This window comes from Ammodytes marinus (genome assembly GCF_949987685.1).
Source record: "Ammodytes marinus genome assembly, chromosome: 11".
NCBI lineage: Eukaryota > Metazoa > Chordata > Actinopteri > Uranoscopiformes > Ammodytidae > Ammodytes > Ammodytes marinus.
In genome coordinates this window covers 1,138,622-1,150,376 of record NC_137215.1, presented here as the reverse complement: position 1 = coordinate 1,150,376, position 11,755 = coordinate 1,138,622, and the positions used below count along the sequence as shown (strand labels likewise).

Genomic DNA, 11,755 nt, shown 5'->3' with positions numbered 1-11,755 from the left:
GTAGCTGTCAGTGTGTGTGTGTGAGGGAGGGAGAGGCAGGGAGGAAGTGCTGGGTCGGCGAGGCAGTGAGTGGTAGGAGGAGTGATAGCTGTCTGTCTGTCTGCCTGTCTGTCTGCTCGGGGGTCTGGATACACTGAAAGGGTCCTTTAAAAAGGGGAAAATAATGAATAAACAATCAAACACAAGTGAAAAGAATGGAGGGACAGACGTGACAAGGTGAAGAAAATAACTTGGATCTCAGTCTGATGAGATGCCAAGGATTATTCTAGCAATGGAAAAATAACAACAAACATGACAAAAGGTGTTTTTCTCTATATCTAGACTATGTTAAAAGTGTCTGTGTGTGTGTGTGTGTGTGTGTGTGTGTGTGTGTGTGTGTGTGAGTGAGTGTGTGTGTGTGTGTGTGTGTGTGTGTGTGTGTGTGTGTGTGTGTGTGTGTGTGTGTGTGTGTGTGTGTGTGTGTGTGTGTGTGTGTGTGTGTGTGAGTGAGTGTGTGTGTGTGTGTGTGTGTGTGCATGCGCGTGTCTGTGAGTGTGTGTGTGTGTTTCAATTCCCCGCTCTCAAGAGACCTCCAGAATAAATAAAGTAAAAAAAAATTTAAAATATATATTAAAAAAAAATATATACAAATCCGGATTCGTGGGATATTGTGTAGGATATCGGCAATGGAGATCTGTGTTGTCAAACCCCAGATGTCTGTTTTAAAGACCTTTAATCTTGATCTAAAAACTAAATTAAACTGAATGGGTCTGATCCTTAGAGCTGTGAGTATGACGATACATTCTTTTATTTTTTTAACCTTTTATTTCTCCAGGTAAATCCCATTGAGACCGGAGACTCTTTTTCAAGGGAGACCTGTTCCCATTTACACGTTACCATTCACACACACATTCATACACCGATAGCAGGCTAACTATTGACATTCACACGAGGCAAGGTGGGTGAAGTGTCTTTCCCAAGGACACAACAACCATGACACAGGTGGCAGGGCGGGGATCGAACCTCCAACCCTTTGATCATCGGCCGACCCGCTCTACCACCTGAGACACAGTCGACCCCAAAGATCAAGATCAACCAAAGATTATTTTAGCTCCTTTATTTAACTTATCTTGCATAGCGTATTTGTGTATGTGTGTGTGTGTGGGTGTGAATCTGTTTGCTAGCATGAGTGTGTGTGTGTATATGTGTGTATGTTTCCTGCGTGAGTGTGTGTGTGTGTGTGTGTGTGACAGTGACAGTGAGCGTGCGTGTGTGTGTATGTGTGTGACAGTGATTGTGTGTGTGTGTGTGTGTGTGTGTGTGTATGTTTGCTAGCGTGTGTGTGTGTGTGTGTGTGTGTTTGTGTGTGTGTTTGCTAGTGTGTGTGTGTGAGTGTGTATGTTTGCTAGAGTGTGAGTGTGTGTGTGTGTGTGTGTGAGTGTGTATGTTTGCTAGTGTGTGTGCGTGTGTGTGAATCTGTTTGCTAGCGTGTGTGTGTGTGTGTGTATGTTTGCTAGTGTGTGTGTGTGCATAGCGTATTATGTTTATTCTGTCATTTTATTTCTGTATATGTTTATATGAGACCGTGCTCTCAGGAGACCTCCAGAATAAATAAACTGTGGCTCAGGTGGTAGAGCGGGTCGGCCGATGATCAAAGGGTTGGAGGTTCGATCCCCGCCCTGCCACCTGTGTCATAGTTGTTGTGTCCTTGGGCAAGACACTTCACCCACCTTGCCTCGTGTGAATGTCGATAGTTAGCCTGCTGCTATCGGTGTATGTATGAATGTGTGTGTGAATGGTAACGTGGGAAAGGAAAACAGGTCTCCCTTGTAAAAGAGTCTTCGGTCTCAATGGGATTTACCTGTAGAAATAAAGGTAAAAAAAAAAGTATAAAAAATAAAAAAATTAAATGAACATATCCGGATTCATGGGATATTTTATAGGATACAGTGTAGTATATCGGCTAAGGAGATGTGTGTAGTGAAACCCCAGCTGTCTGTTCACACCAGGCCGCGAGTTTAAAGCCCTTAAATCTTGATGTAAAAACTAAAGCGGTGATGAATGTTTAATGCTTCTGCCTGAGGCGATTCCTGAGAGCTGAATGTGAGGTTACGCTTATCACAGCGGGCAACACACACACACACACACACACACACACACACACACACACACACACACACACAGGATATCAGTTCACACAGTTTGACACTAAGATTATTAACATGTAGAGGGTTTAATATCTAGAAGTAGGGCTTTATATCTTAACCTTTATTTATACAGGTAAATCCCATTGAGACCGAAGACTCTTTTGCAAGGGAGACCTGTTTTCCTTTCCCACGTTACCATTCACACACACATTCATACACCGATAGCAGGCTAACTATCGCCATTCACACGAGGCAAGGTGTCTTGCCCAAGGACACAACAACTATGACACAGGTGGCAGGGCGGGGATCGAACCTCCAACCCTTTGATCATCAGACGACCCGCTCTACCAACTGAGCCACAGTCGCCCCAAATATCTAGAAGTAGGGCTTTAATATCAGCAGCAGACTGGGGTTATTACACAGAGGTGATCAACTTCAGATCAATGTATTATTAACCATGGATGAGAACGACTCAGTATTTTGTGAGTATGTTTTTCGGAAAAATAATAGTTTTTTCAACACCCCCAATTTTCTGATTCCTATTTTTAGAGCCGACTTGAGCACAATTGCAAATCGAGCTTGCGTGCATGTGGGTGTGTCTGTGTGTGTGAGTCAGCGAGTGTGTTGGTGTGTGTGTGCGTGTGTGTGCATGTCTGTCTCTCTGTATGTGTCTGTCCGTCTGTCTGTCTGTCCGCCTGTCTGTGTGTCTGTCTGTCTGTCCGTCTGCCCGCCTGTCTGTGTGTCTGTCTGTCTCTCTGTCCGTCTGTGTGTCTGTATGTATGTCCGTCCGCCTGCCTGCCTGTCTGCCTGTCTGTCTGTCTGCCTGCCCGTCCGTCTGTCCGTCCACCCGCCTGCCTGCCTGCCTGCCTGCCTGTCTGCCTGCCTGTCTGTCTGTCTGTCTCTTACACAGCCTCTGGTCTCCCCCATGGTCTTCTCTCTGATGTTGGTTCCACTCAGGCTGCGAGCCAGACGTCTCAGGTTGTCAGCGCTGTAGCTCTCATCTGGACCGGCAGCCTGCAAGGAACAGAGCAGATTTAGTGTGTGTGTGTGTGTGTGTGTGTGTGTGTGTGTGTGTGTGTGTGTGTGTGTGTGTGTGTGTGTGTGTGTGTGTGTGTGTGTCTGTGTCTGTGTGAGTGTGAGTGAGTGAGTGAGTGTGTGTGTGTGAGTGAGTGAGTGAGTGAGTGAGTGAGTGAGTGTGTGTGAGAGAGTGTGAGAGTGAGTGAGAGTGTGAGAGTGTGAGTGAGTGAGTGAGTGAGTGAGTGAGTGAGTGAGTGAGTGAGTGAGTGAGTGAGTGAGTGAGTGAGTGAGTGAGTGAGTGAGTGAGTGAGTGAGTGAGTGAGTGAGTGAGTGAGTGAGTGAGTGAGTGAGTGAGAGTGTGAGTGAGTGTGTGTGTGTGTGTGTGTGTGTGTGTGTGAGTGGAAATTCGGGTGCAGCATAAATTACATAGAAAACAATATAAACATGCAAGATATTGTGTGTGTGTAATATTGTGATGAAAGGAAACACACACACACACACACACACACACACACACACAGTCAGACAGACACATACTCAGACAGACAGACAGACAGACAGACACACACACACACACACAGACAGACAGACAGACCGACAGACAGACAGACAGACACACAAACAGATACTCAGACAGGCAGACAGACACAAACCCACAGACAGACACACACACAGACAGACACATACTCAGACACACACACAGACATACACACAGACAGACAGACAGACAGACAGACAGGCAGACAGACACAAACCCACAGACAGACAGACAGACAGAGACACACACACAGACAGAGACACACACACACAGACAGACAGACAGACAGACAGACAGACACATACTCAGACAGTCAGACACATACTCAGACAGGCAGACAGGCAGACAGACAGGCAGACAGACAGTGACTTGTACCTTGTGAACAGCTGCTACCGGTGTCCTATAAGCGAATCTCTCAATCTCTGCCGTCGGTGTTTTAGAGCGTCCAGATCCTACCAGCATCCTCCTCACTCCTACACACACACACACACGCACACACACACACACACACACACACACACACACACACACACACACACACACACACACACACACACACACACACACACACACACACACACACACACACACACACACACACACACACACACACACACACACACACACACACACACACACACACACACACACACACACACACACACACACACACACACACACACACACACACACACACACACACACACACACACACACACACACACACCTTCAGCTTTTTACCAATATACAAAAATACCTCCAGAAATCTCACATTAAAAGCCGTGCAGAGTTTTGATAACAAAGCTTTAAAAGGTGCTCCGAGGAACTTTCTGTGTGTGTTAATTCTAGCGCCCCCCTTTGGACAAAAGCGGTAGTGTTTTTACCACGCCAGCTGTTGTTCCTGGGTGAGCGTAAACCCCATGACAAAGGCATTAAGAAAAGCTATATAAAAATAGCATTCTCTTTGCACTGATGGTCTCGTTTGCTGTTACATGTAATTTATGATCATCAGAGTAAAAAATTTGACTGTTTCCGACATACCTAAAAGGTCCTCGTAGCACCTTTAACTTCAAACAATAAACATTCATAATATTGCTGCCTCTGCATTTTATTCTGGTATATTTGCCACACCAGTAAATAAAACACATGCCACTTTTCAGATAAAAAAAAACATAATTAAAAGTACTTTTTATTCGGCGGATCTTACAGTATATATATATTTTTTTTTTTATAAATATTAAAATTTCGGCCACTCCTACCGGTCTTGTTGCTGATTGGCTGAGGGCCTATGACATCACAGCTGTTGCCCCGTTGCATGCTGGGAGCTCGTAGACTGGCCTGGTACAGCGTGTCCAACTCCGACAGCTCTTCATCCGGCTCCTCCTCTTTCTGTCCCCCTCCCACTTCCTGTATTTCCCCCGTTGCATTTTGGGTACCGTAGTATTTATTGACATTCTCGGCCCAACGCTCCACCGGCAATGCTGCTGCTGCTGCCACTCTAAAATCTTGATCTGTTGTTGTCGTTTGCGGAATTGAGTTAATCGATTGCGATGATTTGATTGGTTGAGGTTGAGGAGAATCTGTGACATCACGCTGTTCCATTTCGCTGTTTAAACAAGACCAGCTTCTGATTGGATAAGAGGCTGACGAAAGGGGCGGGCTTTCAACTGATGATGATTCCAATGATGATTGACAGATTGGTTGCGTTCTATTATTATTCAACTGGGCTGCAGTTTGATGGTTAATAGGCACTGGCGCCAAATCACCCACAATGCATTGCGCCACACACAAAGCAGGAATTGAGTGTGTGTTGTGTGCGAGGGGTTTCCCTAGTGAATTTGCAGGGAGTCCGGAATTGGAAGTTGAGTTAGATGGAAAGGTGTGAGATGGGGGCGGGATTTGATGGTCTATACTGGCTGTCGATTGGTCGATAGGTCGGCTGTCCGTCAAAAGTATTTGGATCGGGTGAGGTTTTTCACTGTGGAGAGAGAGAGAGAGGGAGAGAGAGAGAGGGAGAGAGAGACAGAGAGAGAGGAGGGGAGAGAGGGAGGGAGACAGAGAGAGAGAGAGAGAGATTAAGGGTTAAGTGCCAATTTATCTATAGCAGGGAAATGGTGATTCTGTCGTCTAATCAACGGACTGCAGTGTGTAGCTCCACCCCTGTCGGACGGTTTACCACTAAAACAAACAACGCTTAGAAGGAACAGTGTGTGTGTGTGTGTGTGTGTGTGTGTGTGTGTGTGTGTGTGTGTGTGTGGGTGGGTGTGGGTGTGTGTGTGTGTGTGTGTGTGTGTGTGTGTGTGTGTGGGTGTGGGTGTGTGTGTGTGTGTGTGTGTGTGTGTGTGTGTGTGTGTGTGTGTGTGTGTGTGTATATATATGTTGGCATGCAGTATATTCAGAGCAGATGGCATGACGCAAGCCGCGACCTATGGTTGGCTGTGTTTGTGTGTGTGTGTGTGTGTGACAGTGACAGTGAGCGTGCGCGTGTGTGTGTATGTTTGCTAGCGTGCGCGTGTGTGTGTATGTTTGCTAGCGTGAGCGTGTGTGTGTATGTTTGCTAGCGTGTGTTTGTGTGTGTGTGTGTGTGTGTGTCAGATGTCATTTCCTGCGTGAGTGTTAACGATCTCTCACCATGATTCACCCTCAAAGTACGTAAAGACGGTTTGTCAAGAAATGTTTCAGTTGTTGATTCTCATATATATTAATGTCTGTTACATTCAAGCCATCGCCAAACCAGTTGACACAAAGTTGATTAAGCCTATTATCAGCTCCACAAAACTCTCTCTGTATTTCTCAGTATGGCAGCGTTTACAAACTGGTGCCCCCCCCCCCCACCCCCTGACACTGGTGCAGGAGCTCAGAAAAATCCTCAAGAAGAGCCCAAGAAATGTTTCAGTTGTTGATTCTACTGCTAAGAAAAAAAACCTGGACGTACAGCAGAAGGTATAAAATCCATGTGCCATCACTGAAGGCTTTACCTCATGTAGATGGCGATGCACCGACAGACAGTGTTGTTGTAATTACTCAGAAATTCCTCATGGGGGGCGACGGAAGCTACGCACTCTAGCTTTAAAATCCAAATAAGATACTATGAGGTATTTAATCCTGCTGCTATGAAATCCACCTTAACCTACCGATCGCTAAATGAAGTGAACAGCACACACACGTTACAGACGGAATTGGACTTTAACACCAATGTGACAGTGATGATAAACTTTATTATTATATTGTGAGTGTGTGTGTGTGTGTGTGTGTGTGTGTGTGTGTGTGTGTGTGTGTGTGTGTGTGTGTGTGTGTGTGTGTGAGTGTGTGTGTGTGTGTGTGTGTGTGTGAGTGTGTGTGTGAGTGAGTGTGTGTGTGGGTCTGAGAGAAAGAGTGTGTGTGTGTGTTAGTGTGAGTGTGTGTGTGTGTGTGTGTGTGAGTGAGAGTGCGTGTGTGTGTGTGTGTGTGTGTGTGTGTGTGTGCGTGCACGTGTGTGTGTCTGAATGTGTTAGTGTCTGAATGTGTTAGTGTGTGTGTGTGTGTGTGTGTGTGTGTGTGTGTGTGTGTGTGTGTGTGTGTGTGTGTGAGTGTGTGTGTGTGTGTTTATTATTATATTATTATGACTCGTGATTTCACCTGGACTTTGAGCCTTTTATTGTGAAAATCCTTGATAACTGACTGTGTGGGCGTATGTATGAAACAGTCTCCTCGGCAACAGTCACTGTTCTTTAAAGAATGTTCAGGCAGAAAACTGCTGTGATTGGTTCAAAATATATTTATATATTTTTTCTTAAATATTATTTTGCAGAGAGACAGAGATGAAATGTGTCAGAGAGTGGAATGACATGCAGAGAACGACCCGGGCTGGATTCTAACCCGGGTCTGCTGTGAAGAGGACTGAGACTCTATTGAGAGGGGGGGGGGGGGGGGGGGGTGAGGGGGGGGGGGGGGTCTAACCACTACACCATGAGTGCTCCTGAATTTCTGTGAAGTTTATCAAACTTAAATGACAACATCTTTAATGTGGATTGATAAATATGCCTATAACTCTTTTCAGATGCTTTACTATCATGAAACTAACTCCACACATTACATAGATAGAAGGATGGATAGATAGATAGATAGATAGATAGATAGATAGATAGATAGATAGATAGATAGATAGATAGATAGATAGATAGATAGATAGATAGATAGATAGATAGATAGATAGATAGATAGATAGATAGATAGATAGATAGATAGATAGATAGATAGATAGATTTTTGTTCCTGGCTGATGGGCTGCTGTGATTGACATTAACATATTCTTCTTCTAATTGTCCGAGTTTTTCAACCTTTATTCATACAGGTATATCCCATTGAGACCGAAGACTCTTTTTCAAGGGAGACCTGTTCCCATTTACACGTTACCATTCACACACACATTCATACACCGATAGCAGCAGGCTAACTATCGACATTCACACGAGGCAAGGTGGGTGAAGTGTCTTGCCCACGGACACAACAACCATGACACAAGTGGCAGGGCGGGGATGGAACCTCCAACCCTTTGATCATCAGCCGACCCGCTCTACCACCTGAGCCACAGTCGCCCAGTTTGTACCTGGGCTGTTGTAGCCAAAAACCTTGAAGAGAAAATTGACCACCAGTGCTTGAAAATACAATGATGTTGGCTTCAGTGTCTGGCCTTAACACCTACAATACTTAAGAGACAGTATTCCTCTAATAGTCTTATAATGTACCTGGGCACTTCCTGGCTGAGCGGCTGCTGTGATAGGTCGGTTTCCTTGTGATGTCGTAGTGATGTCATGCGCTGCTGCAAACTGCGGGCCCTCCTCATGCAGCGCTGCACGCGGCCCTGGCTGCTGCACGGCGGCAGTTTGGCTGGTCAGAGCCGCACGGGACGAGGTGAGGAAATAAAAGCATGGATGAGGAAAAAATAAAAAAATAAAAAATAATAATAATAATAAAATGGCAGAATTTTCTTTTGTGTGTAATGACGATTTTCATGCAAAAACTTAAAATCTTAAAAATGCAACTATTCAATGGTGGAAATCAAATGTTGATGGTGATGGGGTGTGTGTGTGTGTGTGTGTGTGTGTGCGTGCGTGCGTGCGTGCGTGCGTGCGTGTGTGTGTGTGATTGGCAAATGACGGTATTAACGGATCAACAACTCAGGTCTTGGTTTGCAATGATGGAATGGTGAAATAATAATATTGGGACAGAACGTTAAATTAACAGAATTATGACCAAAAATACCTTGAACCGAACTCTAAAGTTAAGGGAATCTTCTGGCAAATTTGTTGAACTTTTTAAAATGCCGATGAGCCGACATGATTGATGAGATCTTCTTCTTCTTGACTTTAGAATTTTTTTTTTTCTATCGTTGTTTTTTTTTACCAAAATAAAAGAGTTTTAAGTGACGCTGCTCTGACGGGCTTTTATTTGCAGGTGAGGAAGTGTTTTAAGATCCTGTAAACTCCGGAAGAAAATGAAAAACAGACGACTGAGGAGTTTGTCGTGTGTGTGTGTGTGTGTGTGTGTCTGCCTGTCTGTGTGTCTGCCTGTCTGTCTGTCTGTCTGTCTGTCTGTCTGTCTGTCTGTCTGTCTGCCTGCCTGTCTGTCTGTCTGTCTGTCTGTCTGTCTGTCTGTCTGCCTGCCTGCCTGCCTGCCTGCCTGCCTGCCTGCCTGCCTGCCTGCCCGCCCGCCCGCCCGCCCGCCCGTCCGTCCGTCCGTCCGTCCGTCCGTCCGTCCGTCCGTCCGTCCGTCTGTCTGTCTGCCTGTCTGTCTGTCTGTCTGTCTGTCTTTCTGTCTGTCTGCCTGCCTGCCTGCCTGCCTGCCTGCCTGCCTGCCTGCCTGCCTGTCTCTCTCTCTGTCTGTCTGTCTGTCTGTCTGTCTGTCTGTCTGTCTGTGTCTCTTACAAACGGCTTCGTTGGCGGCGGTCAGGGCAGCGGTGACGTCGCCCGTTTGCTCCAGACGAACCGATTGGTCCAATAGCAGCTCCGCCTCCAACACACAGCGATCAATACTGTCTCCTTTACCTGCAACACACACACACACACACACACACACACACACACAGACACACACACACACACACACACACACACACACACACACAGAGACACACACACACACACACACACACACACGCACACACGCACACAGAGACACACACACACACAGAGACACACACACACACACACACACACACACACACAGAGACACACACACACACACACACACACACACATTTAGTGAGTATCCAAACTTTCAAAAGATGTCCACAATTTTTCAGAAATTGTCATTGAAAAAAAAAAAATACATAGATAAATGACCTCACTTTCCCAAATACCTTTTTACGTTCCCCACTAAATGATCGTCTCATTTCTCAAAAGTTGATCACTTTCTAAAATGTAACTTTCTCAAAAAGTCCTCACCTCCCAACCAATGTAAAAAAAAAAAGAAAGAAATGTTTGTCAGTAAGTCATTTTTCTCATATCACATTTTTTTAAAGGCCATACCAATATAAGAAGCCAAACGTTGGCATTTGTTAACCCCCTTTAATGTCCCTTTGCATTTTGCAGGGTTTCCTTAAAGTTTCAAGGACTTTTCAGGCCTAACTGTGAACGTAAAAGTGAGTCAGAAACATCTGGTGTCACAGTGTGTAGGTGTGAGGGACACAGAGGGATTAAAGACATTGTTTAAATATCTGGAGGAGGTGTGTTCACATTCAAGCTCAGAGGCTTCTTAAAAACAAAGGTTGCGTTCCGAATCTCCTCCTCTTTCTTTTTTCTATTGTACATACTACATCTGACGATAAAAATAATCTAGTTAGGATGCAGTAGGCATACTATTGGGACATACTTTTCTCTCTTATTTCATCATAACATTGCGCCTTGATCTTGCCTCTTGCTTTTATATCCGTCGCATCCCCGTTTGTTTTCATACGGAGGCTTCGTCGATGTGACGTCACTTCACGTGCGCACTGGATTGTGGGTCAGAATCGCCCAAATAGGATGCACTTTTCAACACTAACAATCTTGGCCGCATGAAGTAGGACATCCGGGTACTTCTAACCATCCTAAATCTGGCCACAAGAATCAGGACATCCTAAATCTTTTTTCTACCAAACTATATAGTAGAAAGTATGCGATTCGGAACGCCACCATAGTGTTCCTGCATTGTCTGGCTACAGCTACAGCAACATCATTTTAATGAATCTGTATCTTTTGTATATTTAAGTTAAAGGTACAGTAAGATGGCAGATGGTGCGTCTCGTGGCGCAGTAGCTCCTGTGCTGTGTCTGAAATCGCACACTTAGGTAAGTGCACTTACATTGAGTGCACTTTATTATCCCTACAGTACACTTACTTATAGACGCAGTGCTCTCATTCCTACAGTGCACTGTCCCAACTGCCGTCGCGCACCTACCGGAAATGACTTTGCATTTTGACGGTTCTTCTTCGGTGGTATTTTTTTCTGCTTGCGTTACCGATAGCCAAAACAGGAACATAAATCGCGGAAAAACAAAAACAATGTGTAATTTAACTTTTGTAGAGCGCGTCCGCCTCCACAGTTGCTTCAAGCTCGTCTATTTTGATTTTAATGTCCCGTCCTCTCCACTACGTAGGCAAGATGGCGGCCGTTGAGTGTGGAAAGTGTCCATCGCTCCACACTCAAGTTTTAGACCGTTTTGAGTGCACGACTGAGGAACTTACAGTGCACTGCATTTTGGCACACTCTCCAGTTTTGCGCAAAGTGCACTCAAAAAAGTAAGTGTAAGTACAGAAGTGCGCGATTTCAGACACAGCACTGGTTTCAATCACCGGCCTCGATTAAAGCCTACAATTTACACAACTGATGATGGCCAAGTGATTGTGGAGGATCAGTTCTTAAACTTCCTAGCGGTTAAAATTAAAACGATGACCCAGGATGAACTAGTTCTTGTAGCCTCAAACACATTCAACTCTGAATGGATCGAGACTTCCAAAAAGGCGTTGTTTGATCTCTGTCCGGAGGCAAAGCAAAGGTGTGTGGCATTCAAAGGCAACCAGAAGGATGCAAACAATATTAAAAGTTGCTTAAAA

The 11,755-nt window shown here is 45.1% G+C and overlaps 1 protein-coding gene across 1 annotated transcript in view; it reads right to left on the bottom strand.

Moving 5' to 3' along the window:
• Positions 1 to 11,755, bottom strand: part of LOC307257518 (ubiquitin carboxyl-terminal hydrolase 54-like) — a gene marked incomplete at both ends in the record, with an annotated part of 39,870 nt that continues 28,115 nt past the window's right edge. Inside the window, 6 exons of the mRNA XM_080036780.1 lie at positions 1 to 144; positions 3,033 to 3,140; positions 4,057 to 4,154; positions 4,941 to 5,659; positions 8,408 to 8,549; positions 9,587 to 9,706. Of these exons, the coding sequence (XP_079892906.1) occupies positions 1 to 144; positions 3,033 to 3,140; positions 4,057 to 4,154; positions 4,941 to 5,659; positions 8,408 to 8,549; positions 9,587 to 9,706 (1,331 nt within the window). The remainder of the gene's footprint in view (positions 145 to 3,032; positions 3,141 to 4,056; positions 4,155 to 4,940; positions 5,660 to 8,407; positions 8,550 to 9,586; positions 9,707 to 11,755) is intronic.